Below are 17627 nucleotides of genomic sequence, written 5' to 3' on the forward strand. Positions count from 1 at the left end.
CATGGAAGAGCTGGTTTGCTACTGAGTAAAAATAACCCTGTTCTTGGCTATTGTCTTAAAAATAGCATGTTATTCATTTACTAATACTCGTAATATCCTGAATCTGAAGTGGTTTTTTTTCGGTTGGTGGAATGGTAAAGTGGGATATTCGAGTGAGAACAGAGGTCTGCTCCCCATTGCACGTAGGAACGCATAATATTACAATAGAATTATTCCATGCAAACGTAGTAACGACCACTCTTTTGGTTTGATTGTCTGACGGATCGGTGGAATGATAATGTGGAAAAACGAGTGAGAGCATTTCTATTTGATGAAACCAGACCTAAGTTCGGTCATAGTGGTTTTGGTGAATCTGGAAATAAGTACGTGAATTTCGTTATTTTAAACGGAAATTAGTTTGTGAATGGTGGAATAATAATGTTGAAGATTGAGGTGAGAGTAGTGGTGAATGTCGTTTGGTAAGAGACACGGAGCCTTATCCTGGGTTTGTCTCGTAGTTTCCACTATAGATTTATATCGTGACTCTCGATGCTTTGTGGTTAGAGAGAGCCGACTGAATCAGTAGTCAAATTAGTCACGTTCCGACATTTTGTGTTCAGACCTAAGTATTGGTCTTTGAACTATTATTTTGAACACAGTCAATGCACATTTATTCTTGAAATCAGATACAGGACGGACGACAAGCAGACTGAGGTTGAGTATAAAAACCAAAGAAAGGTAACGAAAGAAGAATATAAGAGGTGAGTGAGTATTAATATATATTACAGTTGATTGTCCTTTGTTTGTGTTCTGTGTCTGTGGGTCGTCATATTTGATTCCAATAGAGTTGAGTAATAGATTATTTCTTGGATCGTGTTAATAATTTCGAGAATACGATTGATAATTCAGCATTTCAATTTTGGTAAGCGGGCTAAAACCCGATGCGTATAATAATTGTTTATAATCTACTCTGTTTTCAGCATTTAATTAATGCGATAAAGTCTGAAGTAAATACAATTAGTTTTGAACGATTTGAGATTTAGCCTGTTATCCGCTATTGTAGGCGAACGGTACGGTGAGGCACGGCATATCAAATTTGTTGAAAGGATTTGATACACTTGTTAAATTAATTATTATCGTTGTTTCCAACATATACCTATCGGATCTCTTGATATTAGAGATTGCCTTCCCCCCAGAAGGATTTTTCTTGATCGTTTTCTGGATTTTTTTTCCTGAGAGCGTCTTGATTTTAAATTTGGAATTTCAATTTAAGGAATTATTCTCTCTTCTCTCGATGAATATACTGAAATTGATAAAAAATTAGAATGAAATTATAATTATTATTCACGAAATTTGTATTGAGATTAAATTCGTTATTGTTTCTGGATAGATTGTTTCTCCGATGAGATTTGGACATTAATATAATCATTGCTTGAATATTACCATAGAATTATCCTACAAATAGACTACGAAGGAAGAAAGAATTGCTTGTTGCACAATATATTTTATTCAAAATTATATTGTATATTATTATAATAAATTATATTTACTCGAATTGTTGTTGTTATTTATTTGTTATTATATATATGTATATACTTATATTTATGACTAGTAATTGGTATTTACATTCACTTATTGTTTGGTTATGCTGAATTATCCATCTGCTAACTGCCGTATGACGCGGAACTACGTTTGTCTTTGTAGATCCCTCTGAGGTTGGACTTAGGGTAGTGTTGATTGGTCAACATTGCATGAGCTTTGGTATCCATGAATGTTGCCCATTTAACATCGGCTCTTATCCTGACAGCGGATGGGAACGCTACAAAATGGTTCATGAGTTAGTTCCGAACTTTTTTTGGTTCAGGATTAGTCGTACATGAATTTACATTCGAAGTTTATTGTAAGTAAAAACTATAATTTTGAGACAGTTTGATGATAAAAGAGGGTAAAATATTTTGGATGTAGTGAGAATTGAAAATATTGAATATTAAGTGAAATTTAAGATTGTAAGCAAGTTGATTGAATATTATTATACAAAAAAAATGTTTTTCAGGACTAGGTTTTGGTATACAGGGTTGTTCCATGCTGGTTCTCTTTGGTTGTTGTAGTATCCGTAGTTAGTTTAGTTATTATTTTGTTTATTCTAACCTGTGATATATTTTCTTGTGTTTTGTTTTTCTTGTAAAAAAACGCGTGTTTAAGGAATTTTTTGAATTTGCTGTTATATGATGGCTAATCGTTCTGAGTTTGTGAGTATTAATATACCCGACGGGTATTCAGAATTAGTAACACGGGATAGAACTGGTTGTTGTGATGCTGATTCACGTTCAGATTTTGGGCAATTAAATATGTCATTAACTCCTCCCACTCAGGGAAGTCTTTACGCCAGACAGGTTTCAACTGAAGTCAATCGGAGTACGATTGGAAATAATAATAGTATGCATTCTGTTAGCTATGGGTTTAGTAGGCAAGTTAATGCGACTAGTTTAGGAGAGTCTCAGCGAGATGTAAGGCAAGTCGCCTTTGAAGCTCCATTAAGGCAGTCTGAACAGACAGGGTTTGTAAATCGGGATTCTTCAAATGCTAGCGTTGCTGGAAATATTCAAGGTCACAATACGAACAGGTACCTTAATCTTCGAGATTATTATCGAAGAGTTTCTCAGATAAGGAATTCTACTCCGAAAGCTCCTTTGAGTTCTCCTTTTCTACAACCAATAAATAGATTTGAAGCTAGAAATAGTGCGGAATCTGGTGTGCATGCTGGAGTTAATAGATTAGATTCTGGTGGGATCGAACATAATTTAATGGTTAAATATGCATTCAAAAGAAATAGTGAATCTCTTGAGTTGAGATTTAAGGATGTTAAATTAACAGACGGGAGGAATAGTCATCAAGTTTTCAATTTGTTGTTGAAAATAGAAGAAACATTATTAGAAACTAGTTATTCGCTCGGGATGGTATTAACCGTTCTTGTCGTCAAATGTACTGGGGCTTTATTAAGAGAAATCTTATTTGCCTTGAATAACAATGTAAGTTGGTGTAATCTACGAGGGAATTTAATAAGTAAGTTGGTTACTCCAGTGAGTAGGCATTCTTTTGTGTCAGAATATGTTTATAGAAGACAGAAGTTGTCTGAACAAGTTAATGATTATGTAAGGTCTGTTATTGTAGCTATGAACGTACTAGGATTTGATGGTCCAGAATCGGAATTAGTGAGTATTATTATGAGTGGTTTAAATCCTAATCAAAGGTACAGGATGTTGAATAACTATTTGCCTGCATCACGTTTGGAATTATTGGAAATAGCTGAAAAACACGTGTTGAGCTTTAGAAACCAGTTAGATTATAATAGAGAAATGAGTGATAATAGAAAAAAGTCTAGTATTCTAGTATCGAGCTATCATAATAATGGAATGGGTCCGAATGAAACTTCAGTGAATAATAGCTTGTTAGAAAATAAATGTAGATCAACCCTTAACGAAAATAAATTGAGTCGATCGAGAGGTGGCTCTCGGGATTTTCGGAATTCTAGGGGTCCAAGTAATTTAACTGAGCCTCGAGGGAATCTTAGAACAACTTCGTCGTTTATTCCTTCAGAGATGGACAACACAGTTGCGTCTTTCGTTGTCGGAAAAATTAATAATCAGTTGACGGACATTTGCGTCGACGGTGGTTCAAGCTTCAACATTGTTCGTGTAGATTTGGTTCGTGCGTGTGGTTTCGAGAAATATATTACTACAACGCAAGAGAAATTAGTAAATGCTCCTTTAGGATTGAATTTTTCCACGAATAAGGAAATTGTATTGACAGTCAATTTTTCAGGACACTTTGAAAGAGTTAGTTTCAAGGTGGTGGATGAGTTCCCTTGTAAGTGTTTGCTTGGAACTCCGTTTTTGCGTTCCACTAATTCGATTGTTGACTATTCTAATAATACCTTAGTTCTCCGAGGTGGTAAGAAAAGAATTGCATTGAATTTTAAGAAAACAGTTCGGCAATTTGGTTTTCAATCAAAAGGATTTAAGTCTGGTCCTCATGCCGGCCAGTTGAGGGGGAAGAATGGAAATCAACAGAGTGTACAGGCCCGGGATTTTCTGGATCAAGATAAAATGGCTTCGATCTTTATATACGAAGATATCTTTGATTATGGTTTGCGAGATGAAGGAATTCAGTGCGCCTTGGATCTAGTTGATGCCGAATCTAGAATTTTGGAGATTCGAGCTCCGAATAGCTTACAGCTTGGTCAACTTAGAGCGATGATTGATTCAGAAATCGATTCGGGTCATCATATCGAAAATACTTTATCTTCCATGGTTGATAGTTATGTGAGAGTGCAACCGCATAGTAGTATCCATGGTGCGATTGAAAGGTCCAACCTACAATTGTCTCCGAACCGGAATTTAGTTTCTGGGACTTCGAAGCGGAATAATGATTCATCGCAGCTTAATTTGTGTAAGGCTGGTGGTGTGATTGGAAAATCTTGTGACCAGCATCCATCTTACGTGAACTTGGTGTCTTCGTCATCGGGATTTGGTTGTTCGTCTGGAACAGCTGCTAGTGCTAGTGGTTCGGATGGTGAATGTGGAAAATCTACTCCCCGTTTACCTTCTGATCAGAACTTGGGAGAGATGACATCGTTAATTAACAGCAATATTATTAATTGTGGATCTGCTGGGAGTTTAGGTGGTGCGAATGCAATGTCCAATTTAGTGGATCCGTCTAATGGAAATTTGGTGGCATCTACATCGGAAGATGGTTCTTTTCCGACTCGAACGTATCTTAATAGAAGATCTGATGGTGCGAGTGATATGCCCTTTGTGAATAATTCGTCCATGGGACAGATAGTGAATTCTGAATTCGACGAGAGATGCTGTAATTTGGGGGAATCTTTTCAGGATTATGATAATGGTGCGAATTAAATGTACGTTGGTCATCGGATTGTCACTGGTGGAGACACTTCGAAATTAGTTTTAAATAGTGAAAGACCTAGTAAGGTGAATGTTTCGGAATCTATTGATGGTGTTAAGCAGTCATCTAGTAAAACTGTTGCTACAAAAGAAAAATTTGATCTTGTTCAGAATGATGATTCATCAAAAATTCAGATTCCAGAATCTGAGAGAGTTATGAATAGCAGTACTCGCAAAAGAAATAGGAATCGTAGAAGAAAGAAGAAAAGGGTGGAAAATGTGTCTGAATCCTCGAAAAATATTAGTGTCTTGGAAAAATAGATGATGCTAGTCTTTCGGGAGTGAATCGTTCATCGAACGACAATGAATGTAAGGATGTGGTGTTGAACATTAGTAGTGGTTCCGAAGCATCTGATGTTGACTTAGAACAGTCTGAAAATTTCCATAAATTAATTTAGCGAAATCGGAAGTTTCAGCCTCCTGACCTTTCACTGATCAAGATAAAATGGCTCAGAATAACACACGGGTGATGAATCAACCAAACATACAGGTGAAAAATCAGAGTTTAGGGCAAGACTCGTGGAAATTCGATAACCCTGAGATTGTCGCTTTCATCGACTCAATGAAAAATAAATATTCCGATGTAATTTCCGATAGGGTTGGATGTGTTAAAGGGTTCGTTGGTAGACTCCATTTAAAAGAGAATAAACCTTTCAAGGATACCCCCTTTCCAGTTCCTAAAAATAAGGAGAAAATCTTTTATGATCAAATTGAAGAACTTGTTAAGGAAGGGATTTTAGAAGAAGTTGACCATGCGAACTATGGCAGTAGTTGTTTCCTAGTGAAAAATAAGAACAATACATATCGAATAGTAGGGAATTACAAAAAGGCTAATAGCTTAATTGTAAATGATGTATATCCATCCCCGAATTTAGAAGCGTGTCTGACAGGCCTAGCGGATAAGAAACTGTACTCTAAATTTGATTTAAAGCGGGCCTATAATCAAATCTACCTTGATAAATCATCACGTGAGATTACTACCTTGGTTACTCCTAAGGGATGTTATCAGTACACCCGAGTTCCGGTAGGAATAAAAACTGGGAGTAACATTTTGTCAAGGGCGATGGAAAAGGTATTGGGTGATCTAACAGATAAAGGTGTCAAAATCTATTTTGATGATGTCCTGGTAGCTAGCGATACAATTGAAGAACACATGTTAATGATTGAAAAGGTATTACAGAGGTTCAAAGATTATAACATAACTGTATCTCCTCATAAATGTTTCATGTTTTATAAAAAGATCAATTATCTGGGTTATATTATTCAAGGAGACCAGATGGAAATTGACCCAAGCAGAGTATCTGCTATAAGAAATATTCCTCCACCTCGTAATAGACGCGGATTGTTAAAAATACTAGGAGTATTTAGTTATTATTCTAAGTTTGCGTCGGAGCTCCAAGAGCTAATGGCTCCCCTTAGTGCCTTGAAATCTCCTAAGATTAAATTGGTTTGGACTCAAGAACATCAGCAAACTCTGGAAAAATTAAAAAAATATTTTGATAGATAACAGTTTTGAAGACTCCAGACCTTAGCAAACGTTTTGTAGTCCACGTCGACGGCAGTGGAAAAAGTAATGCCGGATGTATTTCCCAAAGGAATCCAAATGGGGACCTTCAACCTGTTTGCTTCTATAGTAAGAAACTCTCAGAGGCGGATAAACACCGCAGTATTTATGAGATAGAATTTATAAGTCTTGTAAAAACAATATCTCGCTATAGACACTACTTAGTTAATGAGTTTGATGTGTTAACAGACAATAAAGCCTTGTCCTGGATACTTAATAACAGTGAAAGGCTCTTAAAGTACGGTCCTTTCGTCGAAACTCTTTGTCAGTTTAATTTTAAGATACGCCATATAAAATCAGCAGAGAATATAGTTGCGGATTTCTTGACACGAACCTACGATCCGTTTGAATTCAGTATATTGGATGGTCCGGTAGGATTAGCTGCGTTTAGAAGAAATATGAATATAATGCATCTTTGGAACTTGCCTTTAATTAAGGATCCTATCGACAAATTACAACGAGAAGATCCAGATTTAGATAATATTATTACAAGAATTGAGAATGGTGAGGATGTTCAAGGATATCTCCTTAATAAAAATATTCTACTAAAAAGAACTAATTCGGCGATTAATCCCTATAAGATAGTAATCCCGAAGGATTTGAGGAAGGTGCTTATTGAATATCATCATGAAGATGCGTTGATTGGTGGTCATGCAGGTGTGTCAAGGACCTTAGCTAAGCTGATGAAGAAATTTACCTGGGAAGGATTGAAAGAAGATGTCAAAAATTTCGTAAGTACATGTGATGTGTGCCAGAAAGTTAAAGAATCAAATCAAAAGAAAATGGGATATCTAATTTCGGACTTCAGTAAAAGAGTTAATTCTCATTGGATGTTTGACATAGTAGGTGCATTACCGAATTCGAATGGATTTAAATTTATACTCATCGGTGTTGATAATGCCAGCCGTTTTGTAGTTTTGGAAAGTTTGAGAACCATAAATTCCAGTGTTGTAACTAACAAGATGATGGAAATATTCAGTCGACTAGGTTTTCCGGAGGCCCTGTCCACTGACAATGCTTCAATTTTTGTTTCCGAACGCTTTAAGAAATTTCTTTTTAGTTTGGGTATTAAACACATAAGGCTGAGCCCCTATCACCCTGGTGGTAATGAGGCCGAAAGATTTATAAAAACCCTGAAGGCATCCCTTAGAGCTTACATCTCGACGAAACAATATCTGTGGTCAACTCTCGTGCCGGAGCTCCAATTCACCTTAAACATAAGCGAGCATTCAGGATTAAAGATGTCGCCCATCGAAGTTTATTTTGGACGTCCATATAATACACCGTTAGGAAACCGATAGAGCATCAATAATTCTGATTTTGGTGGAAAATCATCTGCTCAGATATGGAAAGAAGCTATTCAGAATATGGAGAAAAGTTGGGCAACAAGGCGTAAGTTGATGTTGCGAAGAAGAAATCCCGTAAATTTAGAAATAGGACAAAGTGTCCTGTTAAAAGCACACGTTAAATCATCATTAAAAGATAAGGTCGCTAAATCTCTAAGCGACAAGTGGTTTGGTCTATTTGTGATTAGGAAATTTTTGACTTCGAATACTGTTTTAGTTTCTGATGAGAATGACACGCCAGACTCATATCGCTGTTCGCATTTATCAGAATTGAAGGTCTATAGAAGTAGGAGAGATTAAAAATTATATGAACCTAGTTATCCTGGTCTTGAAAAATAGTGTTAGTTTGTTTGTACATGTATTGTTATAAAAATTTTAACTGAATTAAATGTGATATTTATTGGGCATTTGGTAGTAATGAAACTTGTTATATAACTATTTATTCATTATGGCCATAATGAACAAAAAAAATAAAATGTAAATAATTGAGTATTTATTATTGTTTCAGCATTTGCTATAAAATCTTTTAAATTTGTATTTGTTGTTGTCTGTATTCTTATGAACATTACTTATGATATTTGTATATTCCGTAGCTATCCAGTGCAAGTTTGACGAAAAATTTCTTGGTGGAGAATTTTTCTTTTTTTCGACGATGGCCAGCCTGTAACGATCCCGTTACTATGAGTTGGAGAAGAAAAAAACTATGTAAAAGAGAAGAAAAGAAATATTGATGTTTTTGTGTTATTGATGATTATTATTCTCTGATATGAAAAAATTAATAAGAATTTGTAACCTTTCCTTGTTTGCTTTTTTTTAAAAAAAAAGCAAAGGAAATGATGGGAATCTATTTATGATTGTAGTGAGCGAGAGAGAGAGAGAAATACATTCCTTTACAGTTGGTAAATTCAAGGTCGCTTGCGCGGTAGGAGACGTGCCTTATCGCGATCGTAGCGCCGTTATCCTTGGTGGGAGCTCGCAGCCTTCTCGGCTGCGAACTGACCCATGAATCCCGATGGAAGGCGGACGTTTCTGCAGTCTACGAGCAGGCGGACAATTTATCGTCGATGTTAGAAAATGGGACGCGTGTTTTGTTCGTTTGGCTTAGTTTGTAGTGTCTGATATTTCCTGCATTTAGTTAAACTTGGAAGAAGTTAAATCAATTCACAAGAATAAAAGTGCTAGCTGTGCTGTGTTTCGTGATTTTCTTTCTTTTTTTAAAAAAAGAAGAAAAATAGTGATACAAGAATTGCAAACGGAAGGTTGGTGTTTGACCATATGAATTTGTGCTATATAAGTAAAATTGAAGTGGTTAAATCATGCTCTGTGATTTTTCCAGTGTTCTGAATGGTGCTCGAAGTATTGAGTGAAATTCTGTCATTGCTTAAGTTTCCATATTTTTACGTCAGACAAGTGTGTTCCTTGTTCAGGTGTGCAGGGGCATTAGATTAATTCAATTTGTAACGTAGATATCTATATAGTTGACCTAAGTCTTGGTCGATGGGTCGCTATTACCTTTCGGCGACAAAAACCATCGTATTTTACAGAGAGCGATTAAATGGTGAATTTCCATGTGATTTCCTTATGGCATGGAAGAGCTGGTTTGCTACTGAGTAAAAATAACCCTGTTCTTGGCTATTGTCTTAAAAATAGCATGTTATTCATTTACTAATACTCGTAATATCCTGAATCTGAAGTGGTTTTTTTTCGGTTGGTGGAATGGTAAAGTGGGATATTCGAGTGAGAACAGAGGTCTGCTCCCCATTGCACGTAGGAACGCATAATATTACAATAGAATTATTCCCTGCAAACGTAGTAACGACCACTCTTTTGGTTTGATTGTCTGACGGATCGGTGGAATGATAATGTGGAAAAACGAGTGAGAGCATTTCTATTTGATGAAACCAGACCTAAGTTCGGTCATAGTGGTTTTGGTGAATCTGGAAATAAGTACGTGAATTTCGTTATTTTAAACGGAAATTAGTTTGTGAATGGTGGAATAATAATGTTGAAGATTGAGGTGAGAGTAGTGGTGAATGTCGTTTGGTAAGAGACACGGAGCCTTATCCTGGGTTTGTCTCGTAGTTTCCACTATAGATTTATATCGTGACTCTCGATGCTTTGTGGTTAGAGAGAGCCGACTGAATCAGTAGTCAAATTAGTCACGTTCCGACATTTTGTGTTCAGACCTAAGTATTGGTCTTTGAACTATTATTTTGAACACAGTCAATGCACATTTATTCTTGAAATCAGATACAGGACGGACGACAAGCAGACTGAGGTTGAGTATAAAAACCAAAGAAAGGTAACGAAAGAAGAATATAAGAGGTGAGTGAGTATTAATATATATTACAGTTGATTGTCCTTTGTTTGTGTTCTGTGTCTGTGGGTCGTCATATTTGATTCCAATAGAGTTGAGTAATAGATTATTTCTTGGATCGTGTTAATAATTTCGAGAATACGATTGATAATTCAGCATTTCAATTTTGGTAAGCGGGCTAAAACCCGATGCGTATAATAATTGTTTATAATCTACTCTGTTTTTAGCATTTAATTAATGCGATAAAGTCTGAAGTAAATACAATTAGTTTTGAACGATTTGAGATTTAGCCTGTTATCCGCTATTGTAGGCGAACGGTACGGTGAGGCACGGCATATCAAATTTGTTGAAAGGATTTGATACACTTGTTAAATTAATTATTATCGTTGTTTCCAACATATACCTATCGGGTCTCTTGATATTGGAGATTGCCCCCCCCCCAGAAGGATTTTTCTTGATCGTTTTCTGGATTTTTTTTCCTGAGAGCGTCTTGATTTTAAATTTGGAATTTCAATTTAAGGAATTATTCTCTCTTCTCTCGACGAATATATTGAAATTGATAAAAAAAATAGAATGAAATTATAATTATTATTCACGAAATTTGTATTGAGATTAAATTCGTTATTGTTTCTGGATAGATTGTTTCTCCGATGAGATTTGGACATTAATATAATCATTGCTTGAATATTACCATAGAATTATCCTACGAATAGACTACGAAGGAAGAAAGAATTGCTTGTTGCACAATATATTTTATTCAAAATTATATTGTATATTATTATAATAAATTATATTTACTCGAATTGTTGTTGTTATTTATTTGTTATTATATATATGTATATACTTATATTTATGACTAGTAATTGGTATTTACATTCACTTATTGTTTGGTTATGCTGAATTATCCATCTGCTAACTGCCGTATGACGCGGAACTACGTTTGTCTTCGTAGATCCCTCTGAGGTTGGACTTAGGGTAGTGTTGATTGGTCAACATTGCATGAGCTTTGGTATCCATGAATGTTGCCCATTTAACATCGGCTCTTATCCTGACAGCGGATGGGAACGCTACACAGTACATCACCATTGTCTGGACAACGTAGAAACAAAATCTAATATTTGTAGTTCGGATCTTCTGTCTTTCGCTTGTAAATTGTATAGTCATTCAGGGGATGACCGACAGTTGGGGAATACCGACACTTCAAACCTTAAAGCGCTGTCAGTTCTTCCTGGAAGTGAAGGAGTTGGCGTAATCAGTACTAAGTGAAACTGTGGGGTTTATGGAATGTATATCTGTAGAAGTTTTAAAATCAGTAGAATAATTTGACGAGAAAGGTTTAAATTTATGAGGTAAGGTGTGAAATATAAGTGAGAAGTTAAGGATCATTGTAAAGTTTGAATCTGTTTTGTTAAGCTCTTGTTTGGAAGTAAAAGTTGTATTGTTCAGTACTCATGGTGGAAAACATACAGCTGAAAGTTGTGCAATCACAGGTAGTAGGGTCATCAGTGTGCAGTGGTTCTAACTTGCATAAAATATAATTAAGTGCAACATACGCATTCAGGGTACATTCGACACTCACATTTGGGGCACTTTCGACAGATGCTTTTTCCCCCTTTCGTTGTGATTTTTAATAATTATATATCAAAAATTCTCAAGAGCTTTTGAAGTTCCTCGGATACGTTACGTGACAGGTTATTCAAAGTTAACTGCAAGAAACATTTAGGAGAACATACAACATTTGCTGAAGAAGATGAACACGCATTAGAAGAGGTCAATTATGGATTCACGCGTATGAATTCACCCAAGAATATAAGATGTGGTACTGTAAATCGAATGACAATAGTGTCAAACTTTTAATATCTGCACAGAAAAATAATAAAATAGAAAAATTAAAAGGTAGTGACACATAAAAGAATGTACATAAAACTGCTGCAAAACACAGTAACAAAAATGAGAAAACTCAAAAAGAAAATTATTGTGCTATCTATCGATGTTTTTTATTTTATTTTTTGTTTATTTTTTACGGCGAAAACAATTCCGCTGCTTGGGTTCAATGTGCAAAATATTTTCAGCGATTTAACGAGGACTGTGTTCTTCATTCAGACAATCTCTTCTTTGTGTGTCAACAGTGTGAAATCTCAGACATATAAGAGTATAATGTCTGCTCTTTCCTGTATACGAAACTAACACTAATACTTTAATCTATAACCGTACTTTTAATAACATGATTAACATAAATTAACAAATAGTTTTTCATGAAGTACAGAATTTTTGTGCTCTCTGCACTTGCTCACATTTAGCATATTATTTTTTAAAAGAATTTCTTGTTTCATATATTTCTTGCAACTGAACAAATTTTGCTATTATTCTTTCCCTGATTTGTAACTTACTGACATTCTTTAAATATTTTCTGTAGCTGTAAATAAAGACATTCTACATTCCTAAACTTACAGATTCCCGTGTTTGTTTAAAGCTCATGAACTACTTTATGAACAGTAATATGCGTTGTGAAATCATTAGTGACATTATCATAGTACGTAAGGTTTTAATGTTGATGTCGGTATTACCCGAACAACCGGTCGGTCTACCCCATAGAGTTGGGGAATTCCGACATTTCATTGTTCGCTTCAATTGTGGCTTCACAGCCATACATTGCATTTATGTAACATGTATTGTATCTGTCAAATAGTTGAAATAGTATACTTAACCATGGGCTTAATTCGTTTATTTAATAACTCGTTACAATCTTGTAGTAGGGAAAATGTCCTTAGGGTGTCGGTATTGCTTTGGTGCAAAGTCTCGAGCATATTGCCAAAATCAGACTAATAACCAAAAATAATTTTTAAAAACCGAATATACCCAAAATGACGAAAAATCACTAAAAAGTTAGGAAAAATTAACAAATACTGACCTAAAATCGAAAAAATACCAAAAAGCTGAAAATTGGCAAAATATGTACAAAAAATTAAGTTTAAAATTATCTCTTTTTTTCAGAACAAAGTATAATATTATGTCTGTTTGTGGATATTATGTCCGCGATACCAGAAAAAAGATGACATTTCATCAACTTCCGCCCCCAAGTTATGACATCTACTGTAGAAGATAGTACACTAGAGTCCCGTTTATCCGAGTTTCGATTAATTGAGGTTCCGTGTTATCCGAGCTTAATCCAAACAAACAAGAACTTAAAAACCAATCCGATTACAACAATCAGCAAAGCCTTTGCCTGAAGGCCTTTGTTTCAGCAACAAAGCAAACATACAGGTGGCGTAAAGATAACGATTCTGCCCAACGTTGCCACAATTAAGGGAGCGAGCTTTAATTGTTGCATGTCTTGAGTTTCAGCTTGAGAAGGCACTGCTATACCACGACATGGCACCAGCTGACATCATGATGTTGCTACCTCTGTGCAATATAGCGGCCAAAAACGAGACAGCTTAATAAAGCAGAAGACCTAAAAGCCTTTTGAATAAAATATGTGTATGCTACATAGTACCTTATTTGTGTTGTGTTTTGTATTATGTTTTACTTATATACATATCAATATCAAACTGCATTTTTTTTACTGTATTACGGCTAATTTCTTATATATGTATGCATAATTATATGAACTTTACTGTATGTCCAATAAAAATAATAAATACAGTAATAATAAATAATCTAATAAAGAGAAACCATCTAATCTAATGTAAATAAAATAGTTTGTGTGTGTGTGTGTGTGTGTGTGTGTGTGTGTGTGTGTGTGTGTGTGTGTGTGTGTGTGTGTGTGTGTGTGTGTATGTATGTATGTATGTATGTGTGTGTTTGTGTGCGGCCTGGAGCCAGACGAGTGGATCGAGAGTTACCGAATTTGGGTCACGGGTACCTTGGTCCAGGCCCCAGACCAAGGCAAAGCGTTTCTTTTTTCAAATTTCGAACCAGGGGGTTCTCAGGGGAGGCGTTTACCGGGACATGTAAAAGTATTAGAAAATGACCGATATTAGTGTCAAATACATAGTTTTCGCGATCGCTGAGATCAATGGTAAAACTCAAGATCGCGTTTACTTCCAAATTTAGCTCTCATCTGCTAATTTAATATAAATAAAATAAAGAGTTTGGACCAAGACGAAGCGTTTTTATTATTATTATTATTTAGAACCAGGGGGTTCTCAGGGGAGTCGTTTACCGGGACATTTTAAGAAGTAGAAAATGACCTATGTTAGTGCCAAATCCATAGTTTTCGCGCTCGCTGAGATCAAGTGTGAAACTCCGATCGCATTAACTTCGAAATGCACCCCTTCGGCTATGGGCGGGATCACCGGCTTCAAGGAATACCGAGACATGTAAATAATCCAAAATGACCGATATTAGTGTCAAATCCATAGTTTTCGCGGTCGCTGAGATCAACAGTGACACTTCCATTAGCGATGACTTTCAAATTCAGCTACCACTGTATGCAGGCCGGAGGTGATGAGGGGGATACCGAGATGTGTAAAAATAATCCAAAATGACCGATATTAGCGTCAAATTCATAGTTTTGTCTATATTTGTGTTGGTGTCTTTCTGTTTAGTAGTAGATGGTTTTATTCTGGTTAAAAACCGGTTAGTTAAAGGTTGTAGTTGTTGTTAAAGGTTGTAGTTGTTGTTAAAGGTTGTAGTTGTAATACCGTGTTTACTATTAAAGTCATCCCAATGAAAACACATCTACGTTGTCGGATATGTATTCATACAAAATAGATCCAATTTTAAAAATGTTTAATTATTCTTTCGTTGTTCAGTTTGTTTATATAGAAATTTTATCTGATCCGTGCGAAGAACGGGCATAACAGCTAGTAATCAATAAACAACAACAATAAATACTGTGCAAAATTTTCTATTTATCCTTCCGTGTTAACTGAGATTTTGCTGGTCCGAGTTAGATCCGGTCCGCATTAGCTCGGATAATCGGGACTCTACCTTTAATTTCTACATTTTATTTCCTACGTCACAGCAAGTGGCCTGCTAATAATGGTAGAATACCTATGATTATTATTATTATTTCCTGTAGACAATTATTTTTGTCTCTTGAAAAATTAAGCATTCTGGACTTAGACTGTTTCTAAAATTAAAGATCCAATTGCTTACTTCACAGTTATTATATACTGGTGGAAATGCATTTTAGAACACCGAATAGGAACTCAAATACCTCACCCAAAACTGGTACTTAAGAAGAAGGAGACGAAATCATACACATACATCCGCTGGTTTACTGGCTTAAGAAAGGTTTTGAACGAATTGCGTACAAGGTCGTCATCTGTCAATATTCACGTCAATAAAATATGAACTTCCACTTTGCATCAAGATTAAAGAAAGAGTTTATAATTAAACTTCTTTTATCTGAGTTCAGTAAACTTACTTTTTTAAGATATTCAGCTCAAAATTGAAAACCTAAGTTACGTCCATGTTTCAACTCATAATTTGGAAACTTGAACTCAACTCTTCCTATCTAAACTGATCCTCTTTTTAAGAGGGGAGAGATTATAGTATAAACAAACGAAAAAATGAAAGTTAATACTTGGCAGCGAACGTATATATTTTTGAAATATTACAATGAAAATATTCACAAATTTTCTCCATGTAATATATCCGCATGTGTATGTATTGCCCGACGTTGGGAATACATTGCCCGACGTTAGGTTTATGTCCCGTCTCCTTTAACCTAGCCGGCATAAATGTGGGACGTAAAACTTGAAGATTTCATTTCATTTCATAGATTTATGTCCGATGTTCGTGTCTTATAGTTCTTGGTGATTCTGGACAATTATCTTATAGCTTTCATCGTCTGCCAGTTCTTAATCCATACGAACTCTCTAATTAGAACTGGTTTCTCTCTCTTTTTTTTTTTTTTTATTTGACGCCCAATTTTTATTTTATATTACATAAGGGAGAGGAACAATTAAACGAATATTCAATCGATTAGTGCACAATAATGAAAGATTTTCAAATTCTCTGATGAACCTTCTGTTTCAAGCCATATATTTCCTATCAGTGACAACGCCAACTTCGATTTCTTAAAAGGGCAAGTGGAGGGATAGAGATATTTTGGGAAGGGTAGTTTTTTTTTTTTTTTTTAATCGAAAGTAAAATGTTTTATGTTAGCAAGAACAAGATACCTGTTATATGTAAAGGAAAGTAAGCAGTTACTACTGAAAGTACTTTTACAAGCTTATAATACACAATGTTGTGCAAACTGAAAGTAGAATTTGTAGATTGATTTTACTAAGTGAAGCTATAGTATTAGTAATTGCAAATGGTAACGAACACTGTCTTAGTATATGCAACATTTACTGTATATTGTTTGTATATCTTCGTTGTTTGTACTATTTATGTAGCAATATATCTTGGAATAGGCCTATTTGTGTATGTTATCAAGCAGAATGTCAATAACCATGCAGTCTGGCTATAGTAGCTTTATCACTTAAATTTGTCCTATCTGTTATGTACGATGTATAATATTGTAGTGAATTTCTATATGCCTTTAACACTAAATATTCTTATTAATTAAGTTTCAAATTAACATTATTATTATTATTGTGAAGCAGCGGCGGATACAGAATTTCATCAAGGGAGTTTTCATGCAATCAAACTAATATCATTTTATGTCACACTGATTTTTGTATACTGTATATTTCATTCTATGGCAAATGTTTACTTTTCCATAATATCTTCTTCAAAGGAGGTTAAAATACGGTACCCCATCCTTTTGTACGCCACTATTGTGAGATAACAAGAAAACTCACGAAAAATGAGCCTGCTCGTACTTAAACCCTGCATTTATTACAGACGTTTTCTTCATGGTCATATACGTACCTGTTGTCGAGGGTTGTTTGGAGAGAATCCTGTTCTCATATCGTAGCGAGTTCGAAGTACTGGCATCTCAGTATGACCTGTTTTATTTCTGTAGCTATGATTCTCGGGAATTTCAATGTTAAAGTATTCTGGAGGACAACCAGCTCTTTGTGCGTCTAAGATCTCTTCCACCACTTGTTGGCCTGTAAATATTAGTATTGTTAGCTGATTTTCTTTTTCATTTAGTATTCTTCAAAATGCAATGAAATAAACTAATAACAATTTCCAGGTATTTTGTTATAGGAAACACGTAGGATTAGTAGGGTTTTATTACACCAGAGCTCAATCTTAAACCTGTACCTCTTTAACGTTGTCATGGGTGTTGTAACTCAAGATGTAAAGGATGAAGTCTCCTTGTGTATGAATACTATGCCAACGGTATTGTATAGTAAGCGACAAAAGTTCTTTCCGTTTGATGGAATTAGTTTCGTAAATAATTTCAGAGTGGAAAGACAATTTGAGAAAATTTTTCAGTAAATTAAAAAGAATGTAATTTACTTCAAGTTCCAGCCATACCACCGTTGTACGTTCCGGGCATGCCACCGTTATTCCCAAAATAAATTTTACCAAACGGAAACAACATTTGTCGC

The 17627-nt window shown here is 35.3% G+C and overlaps 1 protein-coding gene across 1 annotated transcript in view; it reads right to left on the bottom strand.

Moving 5' to 3' along the window:
• The window catches only part of LOC145666069 (dual oxidase 2-like), a 363698-nt gene that overhangs the window by 285834 nt on the left and 60237 nt on the right, over positions 1-17627 (bottom strand). Inside the window, exon 5 of the mRNA XM_081733166.1 lies at positions 16999-17180. Within this exon, the coding sequence (XP_081589292.1) occupies positions 16999-17180 (182 nt within the window). The remainder of the gene's footprint in view (positions 1-16998; positions 17181-17627) is intronic.

This window comes from Thermobia domestica, chromosome 12 (genome assembly GCF_964235325.1).
Source record: "Thermobia domestica chromosome 12, izTheDome1.hap1.1, whole genome shotgun sequence".
NCBI lineage: Eukaryota > Metazoa > Arthropoda > Insecta > Zygentoma > Lepismatidae > Thermobia > Thermobia domestica.